We start from the raw sequence: 18,730 nt of genomic DNA, 5'->3' as shown, positions 1-18,730 counted from the left end.
TTGGAGGAGGAAACATCTCAGGAGCTTCTCAGCCTCCCATGGAGCTGTAGGCTCCATAAGGTCTTGGAGGAGAAACATCTCAGCTCCATGGAGGTAGGTTGAGGAAGGTCTTGGAGGAGGAAACATCTCAGGAGCTTCTCAGCCTCCCATGGAGGTGTAGGTTCCATAAGGTCTTGGAGGAGAAACATCTCAGCTCCATGGAGGTGTAGGTTCCATAAGGTCTTGGAGGAGAAACATCTCAGCTCCATGGAGGTGTAGGTTGAGGAAGGTCTTGGAGGAGGAAACATCTCAGGAGCTTCTCAGCCTCCCATGGAGCTGTAGGTTCCATAAGGTCTTGGAGGAGGAAACATCTGAGCTCCATGGAGGTGTAGGTTGAGGAAGGTCCTTGGAGGAGGAAACATCTCAGGAGCATCTCAGCCTCCCATGGAGCTGTAGGCTCCATAAGGTCTTGGAGGAGAAACATCTCAGGAGCTTCTCAGCCTCCCATGGAGCTGTAGGTTCCATAAGGTCTTGGAGGAGGAAACATCTCAGGAGCTTCTCAGCCTCCCATGGAGGTGTAGGCTCCTTAAGGTCTTGGAGGAGAAACATCTCAGGAGCTTCTCAGCCTCCCATGGAGCTGTAGGCTCCATAAGGTCTTGGAGGAGGAAACATCTCAGCTCCATGGAGGTGGAGGTTCCAAAGGTCCTTGGAGGAGGAAGCATCTCAGGAGCTTCTCAGCCTCCCATGGAGCTGTAGGTTGAGGAAGGTCTTGGAGGAGGAAACATCTCAGGAGCTTCTCAGCCTCCCATGGAGGTAGGTTGAGGAAGGTCTTGGAGGAGAAACATCTCAGCTCCATGGAGGTGTAGGTTGAGGAAGGTCTTGGAGGAGGAAACATCTCAGGAGCTTCTCAGCCTCCCATAGAGGTAGGTTGAGGAAGGTCTTGGAGGAGGAAACATCTCAGGAGCTTCTCAGCCTCCCATGGAGCTGTAGGTTCCATAAGGTCTTGGAGGAGAAACATCTCAGCTCCATGGAGGTGTAGGTTGAGGAAGGTCTTGGAGGAGAAACATCTCAGGAGCTTCTCAGCCTCCCATGGAGGTGTAGGTTGAGGAAGGTCTTGGAGGAGAAACATCTCAGCTCCATGGAGGTGTAGGTTCCATAGGTCCTTGGAGGAGGAAACATCTCAGGAGCTTCTCAGCCTCCCATGGAGGTAGGTTGAGGAAGATCTTGGAGGAGGAAACATCTCAGGAGCTTCTCAGTCTCCCATGGAGGTGTAGGCTCCATAAGGTCTTGGAGGAGAAACATCTCAGGAGCTTCTCAGCCTCCCATGGAGCTGTAGGCTCCATAAGGTCTTGGAGGAGAAACATCTCAGCTCCATGGAGGTGTAGGTTCCATAGGTCCTTGGAGGAGGAAACATCTCAGGAGCTTCTCAGTCTCCCATGGAGGTGTAGGTTGAGGAAGGTCTTGGAGGAGGAAACATCTCAGGAGCTTCCCAGCTCCATGGTTGGAGGTTCCTCTACTTCTAGAAGGTCCCAGGAGGACCTTAGGCAGCTTCTAGCTGGGACTTCTGGACCTTCTCCAGCTCTTTGCCCTGAGTTCCTCCCAGGACCTTCTGGGAAGCCCTTTGAGGAACATCTCGAACCTCTTTGAGGACCTTCTTGAACTCCTCTGAGGTTCTCCTTGAAGCCCTCTGAGGAACATCTTGAAGGCCTCTTGAGGACCTTCTTGAACTCCTCTGAGGCTCTTCTTGGAGCCCTCTGAGGCTCTTCTTGAAGGCCTCTTGAGGACCTTCTTGAAGGCCTCTTGAGTACCTTCTTGAACCTCTTAGAGGAACATCTTGGAGCCCTCTGAGGAACATCTTGAAGCCCTCTTGAGGACCTTCTTGAACCCTTCTAAGGTTCTTCTTGAACCTCTTTGAGGACCTTCTTGAAGGCCTCTTGAGGACCTTCTTGAACTCCTCTGAGGCTCTTCTTGGAGCCCTCTGAGGAACATCTTGAAGGCCTCTTGAGGACCTTCTTGAACCCTTCTGAGGTTCTTCTTGGAGCCCTTTGAGGACCTTCTTGAAGGCCTCTTGACCTTCTTGAACCCTTCTGAGGCTCTTGAAGGCCTCTTGAGGACCTTCTTGAACCCTTCTGAGGCTCTTCTTGAAGGCCTCTTGAGGACTTTCTTGAACCCTTCTAAGGTTCTTCTTGAACCTCTTTGAGGACCTTCTTGAAGGCCTCTTGAGGACCTTCTTGAACCCTTCTGAGGTTCTTCTTGGAGCCCTTTGAGGACCTTCTTGAAGGCCTCTTGACCTTCTTGAACCCTTCTGAGGCTCTTCTTGAATGCCTCTTTGAGGACCTCCCTGAACCCTTCTGAGGTTCTTGAACCCCTTTGAGGACCTTCTTGAAGCCCTCTGAGGAACATCTTGAAGGCCTCTTTGAGGACCTTCTTGAACCCTTCTGAGGCTCTTTGAGGAACATCTTGAAGCCCTTTGAGGACCTTCTTGAAGGCCTCTTGAGGACCTCCTTGAACCCTTCTGAGGTTCTTCTTGAACCCCTTTGAGGACCTTCTTGAAGCCCTCTGAGGAACATCTTGAAGGCCTCTTGAGGACCTCCTTGAACCCTTCTGAGGTTCTTCTTGAAGCCCTTTGAGGACCTTCTTGAAGCCCTCTGAGGAACATCTTGAAGGCCTCTTTGAGGACCTTCTTGAACCCTTCTGAGGCTCTTGAAGCCCTTTGAGGACCTTCTTGAAGCCCTCTGAGGAACATCTTGAAGGCCTCTTTGAGGACCTTCTTGAACCCTTCTGAGGCTCTCTGAGGAACATCTTGAAGCCCTTTGAGGACCTTCTTGAAGGCCTCTTGAGGACCTCCTTGAACCCTTCTGAGGTTCTTCTTGAACCCCTTTGAGGACCTTCTTGAAGCCCTCTGAGGAACATCTTGAAGGCCTCTTTGAGGACCTTCTTGAACCCTTCTGAGGCTCTTCTTGAACCTCTTTGAGGACCTTCTTGAACCCTTCTGAGGTTCTTCTTGAAGCCCTTTGAGGACCTTCTTGAAGCCCTCTGAGGAACATCTTGAAGGCCTCTTTGAGGACCTTCTTGAACCCTTCTGAGGCTCTTCTTGAAGCCCTTTGAGGACCTTCTTGAACCCTTCTGGAACCTCTCTGAGGAACATCTGGAAGGCCTCTTGAGGACCTTCTTGAACCTCTTTGAGGACCTCCTTGAACCCTTCTGGAACCTCTCTGAGGAACATCTTGAAGCCCTTTGAGGACCTTCTTGAAGGCCTCTTGAGGACCTCCTTGAACCCTTCTGAGGTTCTTCTTGAACCCCTTTGAGGACCTTCTTGAAGCCCTCTGAGGAACATCTTGAAGGCCTCTTTGAGGACCTTCTTGAACCCTTCTGAGGCTCTTCTTGAAGCCCTTTGAGGACCTTCTTGAACCCTTCTGGAACCTCTCTGAGGAACATCTTGAAGGCCTCTTGAGGACCTTCTTGAACCTCTTTGAGGACCTCCTTGAACCCTTCTGAGGCTCTTCTGGAACCTCCCTGAGGTTCATCTTGAAGGCCTCTGAGGGCACTTCCCAGGGCCCTTCCTCCCCCTCCCCAGCAGGCTGTGGTTGGTTGGTTGGTGGTGGTGTGGTCCTCTCCTCCTCCTCCTCCTCCTCTTCCTCCTCTTCCTCCCCCTTGGTAACCTCCCTTTTGCTCACCAGCAGGCCCAGCTTGGTCTAGGAGTGGAGCTCAAGCTTCAGCATCTCCCAATTATGAAGGCCCCTTGCACTCCTTGGTAGGTTCTCCTTCCTCCTCCTCCATCCTCCTCCTCCTCCTCCTCCTCTTCCTCTTCTTCCTCCTCCTCCTCCCCACCCCCTTGGAGCCCCTTCGCCGCTTGGGGGCTTCCTCCTCCTCCCTCCTTGAGGTGGCCTCTGGCAGTGGGGGGGCCCAGGGAGGAGCTCCCTGCAGAGGAGGAGGAGGAGGAGGAGGAAGAGGAGGAGGAGGAGAGGAGGAAGGGGCAGGCAGGGGGGAGGAAGGAAGCTGGAGGGGGCAGCAGCAGCGGGGTGGAGCTCCTGGCGGGGGGGAGGCTCTCCCATGGTCTCTTCTTCGGCCTCCTCCTCCTCCTCTCTCTCTCTTCCTCCTCCTCCTCTCTCTCTCTCTGCCTCCTCCTCCTCCTCCTCCTCCTCCTCCTCCTCCTCGCTCTCTGCCTCCTCCTCCTCCTCTCTCTCTGCCTCCTCCTCCTCCTCGCTCTCTGCTTCCTCCTCCTCCTCCTCGCTCTCTCTGCTTCCTCCTCCTCCTCGCTCTCTGCTTCCTCCTCCTCCTCCTCGCTCTCTCTCTGCTTCCTCCTCCTCCTCCTCGCTCTCTCTCTCCTTCCTCCTCCTCCTCCTCCTCGCTCTCTCTCTGCTTCCTCCTCCTCCTCTTCGCTCTCTGCTTCCTCCTCCTCCTCCTCGCTCTCTCTGCTTCCTCCTCCTCCTCCTCGCTCTCTCTGCTTCCTCCTCCTCCTCCTCGCTCTCTCTGCTTCCTCCTCCTCCTCCTCGCTCTCTCTGCTTCCTCCTCCTCCTCGCTCTCTGCTTCCTCCTCCTCCTCCTCGCTCTCTCTGCTTCCTCCTCCTCCTCCTCGCTCTCTCTGCTTCCTCCTCCTCCTCCTCGCTCTCTGCTTCCTCCTCCTCCGCTCTCTCTGCTTCCTCCTCCTCACTCTCTCTGCTTCCTCCTCCTCACTCTCTCTGCTTCCTCCTCCTCACTCTCTCTGCTTCCTCCTCCTCACTCTCTCTGCTTCCTCCTCCTCACTCTCTCTGCTTCCTCCTCCTCACTCTCTCTGCTTCCTCCTCCTCACTCTCTCTGCTTCCTCCTCCTCACTCTCTCTGCTTCCTCCTCCTCCTCACTCTCTCTGCTTCCTCCTCCTCCTCACTCTCTCTGCTTCCTCCTCACTCTCTCTGCTTCCTCCTCCTCCTCGCCCTCTCTGCTTCCTCCTCCTCCTCCTCTCTCTCTCTCTCTCTTCTTCCTCCTCCTCCTTCTCTCTCTCTGCTGCCTCCTCCTCCTCTCTCTGGCAGCCCTGGGGAGAGGCAGAGGGCCACAAGCCCCAGGGGAAGCTCCAAAAGCCTCAGGGAAAGGTCCAAAAAGCCCAGGGGAAGGTCCCCAAAGCCCCCAAGGGAAGCTCTGAACCCCCCAAGGGAAGCTCCAAGCCCCCCCTAGAGCCCTTCCAGCCCCCCCAAGAGTCCCTTCCAACGCCCCCAAGGGAAGCTCTGAACCCCCAAGGGAAGCTCTGACCCCCCCCCCAAGAGTCTTTCCAGTCCCCCCTAGAGTCCTTCCACCCCCCCAGGGGCAGCTCCCAACCCCAAAGAGGAGCTCCAGAGCCCCCAAGGGAAGCTCTCAACCCCCCCTAGAGTCCTCCCAGCCCCCCAAGACAACCTCCAGCCCCCCCAAGAGCCCTTCCAGCCCCCCCAAGAGCCCTTCCAGCCCCCCAAGAGTCCTTCCAACGCCCCCAAGGGAAGCTCTGAACCCCCAAGGGAAGCTCTGACCTCCCCCCCTAGAGTCTTTCCAGTCCCCCCTAGAGTCCTTCCACCCCCCCAGGGGCAGCTCCCAACCCCAAAGAGGAGCTCCAGAGCCCCCAAGGGAAGCTCTCAACCCCCCCTAGAGTCCTCCCAGCCCCCCAAGACAACCTCCAGTCCCCCCAAGAGCTCTTCCAGCCCCCCCAAGAGCCCTTCCAGCCCCCCCAAGAGCCCTTCCAGCCCCCCAAGAGTCCTTCCAACGCCCCCAAGGGAAGCTCTGAACCCCCAAGGGAAGCTCTGACCCCCCCCAAGAGTCTTTCCAGTCCCCCCTAGAGTCCTTCCACCCCCCCAGGGGGAGCTCCCAACCCCAAAGAGGAGCTCCAGAGCCCCCAAGGGAAGCTCTCAACCCCCCCAAGAGTCTTTCCAGTCCCCCCTAGAGTCCTTCCACCCCCCCAGGGGCAGCTCCCAACCCCAAAGAGGAGCTCCAGAGCCCCCAAGGGAAGCTCTCAACCCCCCCTAGAGTCCTCCCAGCCCCCCAAGACAACCTCCAGCCCCCCCAAGAGCCCTTCCAGCCCCCCAAGACAACCTCCAGCCCCCCCAAGAGCCCTTCCAGGCCCCCTAGAGCCCTTCCAGCCCCCCCAAGAGCCCTTCCAGCCCCCCAAGACAACCTCCAGCCCCCCCAAGAGCCCTTCCAGCCCCCCCAAGAGCCCTTCCAGCCCCCCCAAGAGCCCTTCCAGGCCCCCTAGAGCCCTTCCCAGCCCCCCAAGAGAAGCTCCTAACCCCCAAGCCGACCTCCAAACCCCCCTTTGGGAGCCCCCAACCTCCTCCCTCCCCGAGACCCAAGCACCCCAGGGGATGCCCTTACCCCTCCCCACCCCCCCCAGCCCCCCCCCCCACGTGACCTCCCTCCTCTCTCTCCCCCTCCCCCGGGGCAGCAGAGCCGCCTGGAGGACCGGCTGGAGCGGCTGGACGACGCCATCCACGTCCTGCGCAACCACGCGGTGGGCGGCGGCCCCGGGGGGGCCGGGGGCGGGGAGCAGCTGCAGGGGCTGCTGGGGGCGGCCCACGGCGGGGCCCTGGCCGGGCTGGGCGCCGCCTACGGCCCCGCCCTCCTGCCCCCCAACCGCCACGCCCTGCTGGTGAGCCGGGGGCGGGGCAGGGAGGGGCTGGGTTGGGTCTAGGTTGGGTCAAGGTTGGGTCTAGGTTGGGTCTAGCTTGGGCCCTGCTTGGGTCTAGGTTGGGTCTAGGTTGGGTCTAGGTTGGGTCTAGGTTGGGTCAAGGTTGAGCCTAGGTTGGGTCTAGGTTGGGTCAAGGTTGGGCCTAGGTTGGGCCTAGGTTGGGTCTAGGTTGGGTCAAGGTTGGGCCTAGGTTGGGCCTAGGTTGGGTCTAGGTTGGGTCTAGGTTGGGTCTAGGTTGGGTCTAGGTTGGGTCTAGGTTGGGTCTAGGTTGGGTCTAGGTTGGGTCTAGGTTGGGTCTAAGTTGCATCATGGTTGGGCCTAGGTTGGGCCTAGGTTGGGCCTAGGTTGGGTCTAGGTTGGGTCAAGGTTGGGTCTAAGTTGCATCATGGTTGGGTCTAGGTTGGGTCTAGGTTGGGTCTAGCTTGGGCCCTGCTTGGGTCTAGCTTGGGCCCTGCTTGGGTCTAGGTTGGGTCTAGGTTGGGTCTAGGTTGGGTCAAGGTTGGGTCAAGGTTGGGCCTAGGTTGGGTCTAGGTTGGGTCAAGGTTGGGTCTAGCTTGGGCCCTGCTTGGGTCTAGGTTGGGCCTAGGTTGGGTCTAAGTTGCATCATGGTTGGGCCTAGGTTGGGTCTAGGTTGGGTCAAGCTTGGGTTTAGGTTGGGCCTAGGTTGCATCATGGTTGGGCCCTGCTTGGGTCTAGGTTGGGCCCTGCTTGGGTCTAGGTTGGGCCCTGCTTGGGTCTAGGTTGGGTCTAGGTTGGGTCAAGTTTGGGTTAGGCTTGGGCCTAGGTTGGGTCTAGGTTGGGCCCTGCTTGGGTCTAGGTTGGGCCTAGGTTGGGTCAGGCTTGGGCCTAGGTTGGGTCAGGCTTGGGCCTAGGTTGGGTCAAGCTTGGGCCTAGGTTGGGCCTAGGTTGGGTCTAGGTTGGGTCTAGGTTGGGTCTAGGTTGGGTCAAGCTTGGGTTTAGGTTGGGTCAAGGTTGGGCCTAGGTTGGGCCTAGGTTGGGCCTAGGTTGGGTCAAGCTTGGGCCTAGGTTGGGTCAAGCTTGGGCCCTGCTTGGGTCTAGGTTGGGTCTAGGTTGGGTCTAGGTTGGGTCTAGGTTGGGTCTAGGTTGGGTCAAGCTTGGGTTTAGGTTGGGCCTAGGTTGCATCATGGTTGGGCCTAGGTTGGGTCTAGGTTGGGCCCTGCTTGGGTCTAGGTTGGGTCTAGGTTGGGTCTAGGTTGGGTTAGGCTTGGACCTAGGTTGGGTCTAGCTTGGGCCCTGCTTGGGTCTAGGTTGGGCCTAGGTTGGGTCAGGCTTGGGCCTAGGTTGGGTCAAATTTGGGTTAGGCTTGGGCCTAGGTTGGGTCAAGCTTGGGTCAAGCTTGGGTTTAGGTTGGGACTAGGTTGGGTCAGGCTTGGGCCTAGGTTGGGTCTAGGTTGGGTTAGGCTTGGGCCTAGGTTGGGTCTAGCTTGGGTTTAGGTTGGGCCTAAGTTGGGTCTAAGTTGGGTCTAGGTTGGGCCTGGCTTGGGTTTAGGTTGGGCCTAGCTTAGGTCCAGGTTGGGTCTAGCTTGGGTCCTGGTTGGGTCTAAGTTGCATCATGGTTGGGTCTAGGTTGGGTCTAGGTTGGGCCTAGGTTGGGTCTAGGTTGTGTCTAAGTTGCATCATGGTTGGGTCTAGCTTGGGCCCTGCTTGGGCCCTGCTTGGGCCCTGCTTGGGCCCTGCTTGGGTCTAGGTTGGGTCTAGGTTGGGTCTAGGTTGGGTCTAGGTTGGGTCAAGGTTGGGTCAAGGTTGGGTCAAGGTTGGGTCAAGGTTGGGTCAATGTTGGGCCTAGGTTGGGCCTAGGTTGGGCCTAGGTTGGGTCTAGGTTGGGTCAAGCTTGGGCCTAGGTTGGGTCTAGGTTGGGTCAAGCTTGGGTCAAGGTTGGGTCTAGGTTGGGTCTAGGTTGTGTCTAAGTTGCATCATGGTTGGGTCTAGGTTGGGTCAAGGTTGGGTCTAGGTTGTGTCTAAGTTGCATCATGGTTGGGTCTAGCTTGGGCCCTGCTTGGGCCCTGCTTGGGCCCTGCTTGGGTCTAGGTTGGGTCTAGGTTGGGCCTAGGTTGGGTCTAAGTTGCATCATGGTTGGGTCTAGGTTGGGCCTAGGTTGGGCCTAGGTTGGGTCTAGGTTGGGCCTAGGTTGGGCCTAGGTTGGGCCTAGGTTGGGCCTAGGTTGGGTCAAGGTTGGGTCAAGGTTGGGCCTAGGTTGGGTCTAGGTTGGGTCAAGGTTGGGCCTAGGTTGGGTCTAGGTTGGGTCAAGGTTGGGCCTAGGTTGGGTCTAGGTTGGGTCTAGGTTGTGTCTAAGTTGCATCATGGTTGGGCCTAGGTTGGGTCAAGGTTGGGTCTAGGTTGTGTCTAAGTTGCATCATGGTTGGGTCTAGCTTGGGCCCTGCTTGGGCCCTGCTTGGGCCCTGCTTGGGTCTAGGTTGGGTCTAGGTTGGGCCTAGGTTGGGTCTAAGTTGCATCATGGTTGGGTCTAGGTTGGGTCTAGGTTGGGCCTAGGTTGGGTCTAGGTTGGGTCTAGGTTGGGTCTAGGTTGGGCCTAGGTTGGGCCTAGGTTGGGTCCAGGTTGGGTCTAGGTTGGGTCTAGGTTGGGTCTAGGTTGGGTCTAGGTTGGGTCCAGGTTGGGTCTAGGTTGGGCCTAGGTTGGGCCTAGGTTGGGCCTAGGTTGGGTCTAGGTTGGGTCTAGGTTGGGCCTAGGTTGGGCCTAGGTTGGGTCCAGGTTGGGTCTAGGTTGGGTCTAGGTTGGGTCCAGGTTGGGTCTAGCTTGGGTCCTGGTTGGGTCCAGGTTGGGTCAAGGTTGCGTCCAGGTTGGGTCCAGGTTGGGTCTAGGTTGGGCCTAGGTTGGGTCTAGGTTGGGTCTAGGTTGTGTCTAAGTTGCATCATGGTTGGGTCTAGGTTGGGCCCTGCTTGGGCCCTGCTTGGGCCCTGCTTGGGTCTAGGTTGGGTCTAGGTTGGGTCTAGGTTGGGTCAAGCTTGGGTTTAGGTTGGGCCTAGGTTGGGTCTAGGTTGGGTCAAGGTTGGGCCTAGGTTGGGCCTAGGTTGGGTCTAGGTTGGGCCTAGGTTGGGTCTAGGTTGTGTCTAAGTTGCATCATGGTTGGGTCTAGCTTGGGCCCTGCTTGGGCCCTGCTTGGGTCTAGGTTGGGTCTAGGTTGGGTCTAGGTTGGGCCTAGGTTGGGTCCAGGTTGGGTCCAGGTTGGGTCTAGGTTGGGTCTAGGTTGGGTCTAGGTTGGGTCCAGGTTGGGTCTAGGTTGGGCCTAGGTTGGGCCTAGGTTGGGCCTAGGTTGGGCCTAGGTTGGGTCTAGGTTGGGTCTAGGTTGGGCCTAGGTTGGGCCTAGGTTGGGTCCAGGTTGGGTCTAGGTTGGGTCTAGGTTGGGTCCAGGTTGGGTCTAGCTTGGGTCCTGGTTGGGTCCAGGTTGGGTCAAGGTTGCGTCCAGGTTGGGTCCAGGTTGGGTCTAGGTTGGGCCTAGGTTGGGCCTAGGTTGGGTCATGGAGGTTAAGGTTGGGTCAAGGTTGGGCATTGGAAGGGTCAAGGAGGAGCTGGAGGTCAAGGTTGGGTCATGGAGGTCAAGGTTGGGTCATGGAGGTCAAGCTTGGGTCAAGGTTGGGTCAAGGTTGGGTCATGGAGGTCTAGGTTGGGTCATGGAGGTCAAGCTTGGGTCAAGGTTGGGTCTAGGTTGTGTCAGGGTTGGGCCTAAGTTGGGTCTAAGTTGGGTCTAGGTTGGGCCTGGCTTGGGTTTAGGTTGGGCCTAGGTTGGGCATAGGTTGGCTCTAGGTTGGGTTAGGCTTGGGTCAAGTCTGGGTCAGGCTTGGGCCTAGGTTTGGTCAAGGTTGGGTCAAGCTTGGGTCAGGCTTGGGCCTAGGTTGGGTCAAGGTTGGGTCTTGGTTGGGTCAAGCTTGGGCCTAGGTTGGGTCAGGCTTGGGCCTAGGTTGGGTCAAGGTTGGGCCTAGGTTGGGGTCAAGGTTGGGCCTAGGTTGGGTCAAGCTTGGGTCTAGGTTGGGTCTAAGTTGGGTCATGGAGGTCAAGGTTAGGCCTAGGTTGGGCCTAGGTAGGGTCAAACTTGTGCCTAGGTTGGGTCTGGGTTGGGTCAAGGTTGGGTCTGGGTTGGGTCAAGGTTGGGTCTAGGTTGGGTCAAGGTTGGGTCTAGGTTGGGTTAGGCTTGGGCCTAGGTTGGGCCTAGGTTGGGTCAAGCTTGGGCCTAGGTTGGGTCTAGGTTGGGCCTAGGTTGGGTCAAGCTTGGGCCTAGGTTGGGCCTAGGTTGGGTCCTAGGTTGGGTCAAGGTTGGGCCTAGGTTGGGTCAAGGTTGGGCCTAGGTTGGGCCTAGGTTGGGTCTAGGTTGGGTCAAGGTTGGGCCTAGGTTGGGTCAAGGTTGGGCCTAGGTTGGGTCAAGGTTGGGTCTAGGTTGGGTCTTGGTTGGGTCAAGGTTGGGTCTAGGTTGGGTCCAGGTTGGGTCTAGGTTGGGTCTTGGTTGGGTCAAGGTTGGGTCTAGGTTGGGTCTTGGTTGGGTCAAGGTTGGGCCTAGGTTGGGTCAAGGTTGGGTCTAGGTTGGGTCTTGGTTGGGTCAAGGTTGGGTCTAGGTTGGGTCCAGGTTGGGTCAAGGTTGGGTCCTGGTTGGGCCTAGGTTGGGTCATGGAGGTTAAGGTTGGGTCAAGGTTGGGTCATGGAGGTCAAGGTTGGGTCAAGGTTGGGTCATGGAGGTCAAGGTTGGGTCATGGAGGTCAAGGTTGGGTCAAGGTTGGGTCATGGAGGTCAAGCTTGGGTCAAGGTTGGGTCATGGAGGTCAAGGTTGGGTCATGGAGGTCAAGGTTGGGTCATGGAGGTCAAGGTTGGGTCAAGGTTGGGCCTAGGTTGGGTCAAGGTTGGGTCTAGGTTGTGTCAGGGTTGGGCCTAAGTTGGGTCTAAGTTGGGTCTAGGTTGGGCCTGGCTTGGGTTTAGGTTGGGCCTAGGTTGGGCATAGGTTGGCTCTAGGTTGGGTTAGGCTTGGGTCAAGTCTGGGTCAGGCTTGGGCCTAGGTTGGGTCTAGGTTGGGTCCTGGTTGGGCCTAGGTTGGGTCATGGAGGTTAAGGTTGGGTCAAGGTTGGGCATTGGAAGGGTCAAGGAGGAGCTGGAGGTCAAGCTTGGGTCATGGAGGTCAAGGTTGGGTCATGGAGGTCAAGCTTGGGTCAAGGTTGGGTCATGGAGGTCAAGGTTGGGTCTAGGGTCAAGGTTGGGTCATGGAGGTCAAGGTTGGGTCATGGAGGTCAAGCTTGGGTCAAGGTTGGGTCAAGGTTGGGTCATGGAGGTCTAGGTTGGGTCAAGGTTGGGTTTAGGTTGGGCCTAAGTTGGGTCTAGGTTGGGCCTGGCTTGGGTCAAGGTTGGGTCTAGGTTGGGTCAAGGTTGGGCCAAGGTTGGGTCAAGGTTGGGTCTTGGTTGCGTCAAGCTTGGGCCTAGGTTGGGTCAGGCTTGGGCCTAGGTTGGGTCAAGGTTGGGCCTAGGTTGGGTCAAGGTTGGGTCTAGGTTGGGCCTGGCTTGGGTTTAGGTTGGGCCTAGGTTGGGCCTAGGTTGGGTCAAGGTTGGGCCTAGGTTGGGTCAAGGTTGGGCCTAGGTTGGGTCAAGGTTGGGCCTAGGTTGGGTCAAGCTTGGGTTTAGGTTGGGTCTAGGTTGGGTCATGTAGGTCAAGTTTAGGCCTAGGTTGGGCCTAGGTAGGGTCAAACTTGTGCCTAGGTTGGGTCTGGGTTGGGTCAAGGTTGGGTCTGGGTTGGGTCAAGGTTGGGTCTAGGTTGGATCTAGCTTGGGTCTAGCTTGGGTCAAGCTTGGGTTAGGCTTGGGCCTAGGTTAGGCCTAGGTTGGGTCAAGGTTGGGCCTAGGTTGGGTCAAGGTTGGGTCTAGGTTGGGTTTGGCTTGGGTCACGCTTGGGTCAGGCTTGGGCCTAGGTTGGGTCATGGAGGTCAAGGTTGGGTCAAGGTTTGGTCATAAGGAGGTAATGGAAGGAGCTGGGGTCCAGCTTGGGTCCTGGTTGGGTCCCTCCCATCCCTTCCCTGCCCTTGGAGCTCCCTCCCTGCCCCTTGGAGCTCCCTCCCAGCCCCTTGGAGCTCCCTCCCTGCCCCTTGGAGCTCCCTCCCAGCCCCTTGGAGCTCCTTCCCAGCCCCTTGGAGCTCCCTCCCAGCCCCTTGGAGCTCCCTCCCAGCCCCTTGGAGCTCCCTCCCAGCTCCCTCCCTGCCCCTTGGAGCTCCCTCCCAGCCCCTTGGGGCTCCCTCCCTGCCCTTGGAGCTCCCTCCCTGCCCCTTGGGGCTCCCTCCCAGCCCCTTGGAGCTCCCTCCCTGCCCCTTGGAGCTCCCTCCCTGCCCCTTGGGGCTCCCTCCCTGCCCCTTGGAGCTCCCTCCCAGCCCCTCCCTGCCCCTTGGAGCTCCTTCCCAGCCCCTTGGAGCTCCTTCCCTGCCCTTGGAGCTCCCTCCCCTGCCCCTTGGAGCTCCCTCCCTGCCCCTTGGAGCTCCTTCCCTGCCCCTTGGAGCTCCCTCCCTGCCCCTTGGAGCTCCCTCCCAGCTCCCTCCCAGCCCTCTGGGGCTCCCTCCTAGCCCCTTCCCTCCCCCTGGGGCTCTCTCCCAGCCCCTTTCCTGCCCCTTGGAGCTCCCTCCCAGCTCCCTCCCAGCCCCTTGGAGCTCCCTCCCTGCCCCTTGGGGCTCCCTCCCAGCCCCTTCCCTGCCCCTGGGGCTCCCTCCCTCACCCCTTGCCCTCTCTCCCCCCTGCCTCAGGTCGGAGCCCACCGGGGAGGACGGAGTCAGCCTCCGGGGAGGCCACAGCCTGCTGCCCGCCCAGGGCCCCGGGGGCCCCCAGCTGCCGGTGCAGTCGGCCACCTCCCCGGAGCTCAACCCCCCCCAGGACCCCTACCGAGGTAGGAGACACCCCCAGGAGGGGAGGGAGACCCCCAGGAGGGAGAGACCCCCAGGGAGGGCCCCAGGAGGGGGAGACCGAGGGAGACCCCCAGGGGGAGAGACCTTAGGAGGGAGACCACCATGGAGACCCCCAGGAGGGAGAGACACAGAGGGAGACCCCCAGCAGGGGGAGACCCCCAAGGGGAGATGCCCAGGAGGGGAGACCCCCAGGGAGACCACCATGGAGACCCCCAGCAGGGAGAGACCCCCAAGGAGACTCCCCCAGGAGGGAGACCACCATGGAGACCCCCAGGGGGAGACCCTCAGGAGGGAGAGACCTTAGGAGGGAGACCCCCAGGGAGACCCTCAGGAGGGAGAGACCCTAGGAGGGAGACCCCCAGGGGGAGACCTTCAGGAGGGAGAGACCCTAGGAGGGAGACCCCCAGGGGGAGACCTTCAGGAGGGAGAGACCCTAGGAGGGAGACCCCCAGGGGGAGACCTTCAGGAGGGAGAGACCCTAGGAGGGAGACCCCCAGGGGGAGACCTTCAGGAGGGAGAGACCCTAGGAGGGAGACCCCCAGGGGGAGACCTTCAGGAGGGAGAGACCCCAGGAGGGAGACCCCCAGGGGGAGACCCTCAGGAGGGAGAGACCCTAGGAGGGAGACCACCATGGAGACCACTCCAGGGAGACCCTCAGGAGGGAGAGACCCTAGGAGGGAGACCCCCAGGAGGGAGACCTTCAGGAGGGAGAGACCCTAGGAGGGAGACCACCATGGAGACCACTCCAGGGAGACCCTCAGGAGGGAGAGACCTTAGGAGGGAGACCCCCAGGGAGACCACCATGGAGACCCCCAGGGAGACCCTCAGGAGGGAGAGACCCTAGGAGGGAGACCCCCCAGGGGTAGACCACCATGGAGACCCCCGGGGGAAGGCCCTCAGGAAGGAGAGACCCTAGGAGGGAGACCACCAGGGGTAGACCACCATGGAGACCCCCAGGAGGGAGACCCCCAGCAGACCCCCAGGGGGAGACCACCATGGAGACCCCCAGCAGGGAGAGACCCCCAGCAGGGCCATCTCCCCCTCCCCCTTGGCTCCCATTGGCCAAGCAGGTGGCCCTCACCTCTCTCCCCCTTCCTCCTTCCTCCTCCTCTCCCCCTTCTTCCTTCCTCCTCCTCTCCCCCTCCTTCCCTCCTCCTCCTCTCCCCCTCCTTCCCTCCTCCTCCTCTCCCCCTCCCTTCCCTCCTCCTCCTCTCCCCCTTCTTTCCTCCTCCTCCTCTCCCCCTTCTTTCCTCCTCCTCCTCTCCCCCTTCTTTCCTCCTCCTCCTCTCCCCCTTCCTCCTCCCTCCTCCTCTCCCCTTCTTTCCTCCTCCTCCTCCTCTCCCCCTTCTTTCCTCCTCCTCCTCCTCCTCTCCCCCTTCTTTCCTCCTCCTCCTCCTCTCCCCCTTCTTTCCTCCTCCTCCTCTCCCCCTTCCTCCTCCCTCCTCCTCTCCCCCCTTCTTTCCTCCTCCTCCTCCTCTCCCCCTTCTTTCCTCCTCCTCCTCCTCTCCCCCTTCTTTCCTCCTCCTCCTCCTCTCCCCCTTCTTTCCTCCTCCTCCTCCTCTCCCCCTTCTTTCCTCCTCCTCCTCCTCTCCCCCTTCTTTCCTCCTCCTCCTCCTCTCCCCCTTCTTTCCTCCTCCTCCTCCTCTCCCCCTCCTTCCCTCCTCCCCTCCTCCTCCTCTCCCCCTTCTTTCCTCCTCCTCTCCCCCTTCTTTCCTCCTCCTCCTCTCCCCCTTCTTTCCTCCTCCTCCTCCTCTCCCCCTTCTTTCCTCCTCCTCCTCCTCTCCCCCTTCTTTCCTCCTCCTCCTCCTCTCCCCCTTCTTTCCTCCTCCTCCTCCTCTCCCCCTCCTTCCCTCCTCCCCTCCTCCTCCTCTCCCCCTTCTTTCCTCCTCCTCTCCCCCTTCTTTCCTCCTCCTCCTCTCCCCCTTCTTTCCTCCCCCTCTCCCCCTTCTTCCTCCCTCCCCCTCTCCCCCTTCTTTCCTCCTCCTCCTCCTCTCCCCCTTCTTTCCTCCTCCTCCTCCTCTCCCCCTTCTTTCCTCCTCCTCCTCCTCTCCCCCTTCTTTCCTCCTCCTCCTCCTCTCCCCCTTCTTTCCTCCTCCTCCTCCTCTCCCCCTTCTTTCCTCCTCCTCCTCCTCTCCCCCTTCTTTCCTCCTCCTCCTCTCCCCCTTCTTCCTCCTCCTCCTCCTCTCCCCCTTCTTCCTCCTCCTCCTCCTCTCCCCCTTCTTTCCTCCTCCTCCTCCTCTCCCCCTTCTTTCCTCCTCCTCCTCCTCTCCCCCTTCTTTCCTCCTCCTCCTCCTCCTCTCCCCCTTCTTTCCTCCTCCTCCTCCTCCTCTCCCCCTTCTTTCCTCCTCCTCCTCCTCCTCTCCCCCTTCTTTCCTCCTCCTCCTCCTCCTCTCCCCCTTCTTCCTCCTCCTCCTCCTCCTCTCCCCCTTCTTCCTCCTCCTCCTCCTCCTCTCCCCCTTCTTCCTCCTCCTCCTCCTCCTCCTCTCCCCCTTCTTCCTCCTCCTCCTCCTCCTCCTCTCCCCCTTCTTCCTCCTCCTCCTCCTCTCCCCCTTCTTCCTCCTCCCTCCTCCTCCTCTCCCCCTTCCTCCTCCCTCCCCCTCTCCCCAGGGCTGGCCGGGGGCCTGCAGGGGCAGAGCGTCTCCTCGGGCAGCTCGGAGCTGAAGTCGGACGAGGAGGGGGACGAGAACCTGGGGGAGAGCAAGGAGGAGAAGAAGCTGGAGGAGGAGAAGAAGGAGCTCAAGAGCATTACTAGGTCAAGGTCTAGGTAACAGGAGAGGGCTGGGGGGGCTGGGGGAGGGGCCCCCCTGGGCCCTGCTGCTCCTCCCCCGCCCCGGGGAGGGCGTTGGGGGGGGGGAGGAGGAGGGGGAGGAGGAGGTGGGGGAGGAGGAGGAAGAAAAGGTGGAGGGGAAGGAGGAGGAGGAGGAGAAGGAATGAGAAGGAAGGAGGAGAGGGAGAGGGAGAAGGAGGAGGGAGAAGAAGAGGAAGAGGAGAAGGAGAGGGAGAAGGAAGAGAAAGGTGGAAGGCCCTCCTCTGAAGCTCCCCTCTCCCTCCTCCTCCTTCCTTCCTTCTCTTCCTCCTCCTTCCTTCCTTCCCTCCCTCCTCCTTCCTTCCCTCCCTCCTCCTTCCTTCCCTCCCTCCTCCTTCCTTCCCTCCCTCCTCCTTCCTTCCCTCCCTCCTCCTTCCTTCCCTCCCTCCTCCTTCCTTCCCTCCCTCCTCCTTCCTTCTCTTCCTCCTCCTTCCTTCCCTCCCTCCTCCTTCCTTCCCTCCCTCCTCCTTCCTTCCCTCCCTCCTCCTTCCTTCCCTCCCTCCTCCTTCCTTCCCTCCCTCCTCCTTCCTTCCCTCCCTCCTCCTTCCTTCCCTCCCTCCTCCTTCCTTCCCTCCCTCCTCCTTCCTTCCCTCCCTCCTCCTTCCTTCCCTCCCTCCTCCTTCCTTCCCTCCCTCCTCCTTCCTTCCCTCCCTCCTCCTTCCTTCCCTCCCTCCTCCTTCCTTCCCTCCCTCCTCCTTCCTTCCCTCCCTCCTCCTTCCTTCCCTCCCTCCTCCTTCCTTCCCTCCCTCCTCCTTCCTTCCCTCCCTCCTCCTTCCTTCCCTCCCTCCTCCTTCCTTCCCTCCCTCCTCCTTCCTTCCCTCCCTCCTCCTTCCTTCCCTCCCTCCTCCTTCCTTCCCTCCCTCCTCCTTCCTTCCCTCCCTCCTCCTTCCTTCCCTCCCTCCTCCTTCCTTCCCTCCCTCCTCCTTCCTTCCCTCCCTCCTCCTTCCTTCCCTCCCTCCTCCTTCCTTCCCTCCCTCCTCCTCCTTCCTTCCCTCCCTCCTCCTTCCTTCCCTCCCTCCTCCTTCCTTCCCTCCCTCCTCCTTCCTTCCCTCCCTCCTCCTTCCTTCCCTCCCTCCTCCTTCCTTCCCTCCCTCCTCCTTCCTTCCCTCCCTCCTCCTTCCTTCCCTCCCTCCTCCTTCCTTCCCTCCCTCCTCCTTCCTTCCCTCCCTCCTCCTTCCTTCCCTCCCTCCTCCTCCCTCCCTCCTCCTCCTCCTCCCTCCCTCCTCCTCCCCCTCCCTCCCTCCTCCTCCCCCTCCCTCCCTCCTCCTCCCTCCCTCCTCCTCCTCCTCCCTCCCTCCTCCTCCTCCCTCCCTCCTCCTCCTCCCTCCCTCCTCCTCCTCCCTCCCTCCTCCCCCTCCCTCCCTCCTTCTCCTCCCTCCCTCCTCCTCCTCCCTCCCTCCTCCTCCTCCCTCCCTCCTCCTCCTCCCTCCCTCCTCCTCCTCCCTCCCTCCTCCTCCTCCCTCCCTCCTCCTCCTCCTCCCTCCCTCCTCCTCCTCCTCCCTCCCTCCCTCCCCCTCTCCTCCTCCTCCTCCTCCTGCTTCCTCCCCGCCCCTGCAGCAATAACGACGACGAGGACCTGACGCCCGAGCAGAAGGCGGAGCGGGAGAAGGAGCGGCGGATGGCCAACAACGCCCGGGAGCGCCTGCGGGTGCGGGACATCAACGAGGCCTTCAAGGAGCTGGGCCGCATGGTGCAGCTCCACCTCAAGAGCGACAAGCCCCAGACCAAGCTCCTCATCCTCCACCAGGCCGTGGCCGTCATCCTCAGCCTGGAGCAGCAGGTCCGAGGTGAGGCCCCCCGGGGGAGCAGGGGGAGAGGGGCCGGGAGGGAGGTGGAGGAGCTCCGGGAGGGAAGGGTTGGAGGTGAAGGGAGGAGGTGAAGGGAGGAGGTGAAGGAAGGAGGTGAAGGAAGGAGGTGAAGGCAGGAGATTAGGAAGGAGGTTAAGGAGGAGGTTAAGGCAGGAGGTTAAGGAAGGATGTTAAGGAAGGAGGTTAAGGAGGAGCTTAGGGAGCTCCTGGAGAGAGGGTCAGGAGCTTAAGGAAGGAGATTAGGAAGGAGATTAAGGAAGGAGGTTAAGGAAGGAGATTAGGAAGGAGGTTAAGGAAGGAGGTTAAGGAAGGAGGTTAAGGAAGGAGGTTAAGGAGGAGCTTAGGGAGCTCCTGGAGAGAGGGTCTGGAGCTTAAGGAAGGAGCTTAAGGAGGAGGTTAAGGAAGGAGGTTAAGGAAGGAGATTAGGAAGGAGGTTAAGGAGGAGGTTAAGGAAGGAGATTAGGAAGGAGGTTAAGGAAGGAGGTTAAGGAAGGAGGTTAAGGAAGGAGGTTAAGGAAGGAGATTAGGAAGGAGGTTAAGGAAGGAGGTTAAGGAAGGAGATTAGGAAGGAAGTTAAGGAAGGAGGTTAAGGAAGAGCTTAGGGAGCTCCTGG

At 59.8% G+C, this 18,730-nt stretch overlaps 1 protein-coding gene across 1 annotated transcript in view; it reads left to right on the top strand.

Annotated features, from left to right (window-relative positions):
- LOC137461333 (transcription factor 4-like) overlaps nucleotides 1-18,188 on the top strand; it is a gene marked incomplete at its 5' end in the record, with an annotated part of 30,949 nt that extends 12,761 nt beyond the window's left edge. Inside the window, 6 exon segments of the mRNA XM_068171102.1 lie at nucleotides 3,660-3,733; nucleotides 6,361-6,564; nucleotides 13,345-13,359; nucleotides 13,361-13,484; nucleotides 16,111-16,267; nucleotides 17,867-18,188. Of these exon segments, the coding sequence (XP_068027203.1) occupies nucleotides 3,660-3,733; nucleotides 6,361-6,564; nucleotides 13,345-13,359; nucleotides 13,361-13,484; nucleotides 16,111-16,267; nucleotides 17,867-18,188 (896 nt within the window).
- Nucleotides 18,189-18,730: the final 542 nt, after the last annotated feature.

The sequence above is a fragment of the Melanerpes formicivorus genome, unplaced genomic scaffold (assembly GCF_026170545.1).
Source record: "Melanerpes formicivorus ecotype bairdi unplaced genomic scaffold, bMelFor1.0.p_v2 SCAF_1797, whole genome shotgun sequence".
NCBI lineage: Eukaryota > Metazoa > Chordata > Aves > Piciformes > Picidae > Melanerpes > Melanerpes formicivorus.
Note: the sequence above shows the minus strand (reverse complement) of the source record. Positions and strands in the feature narration are given on the sequence as shown.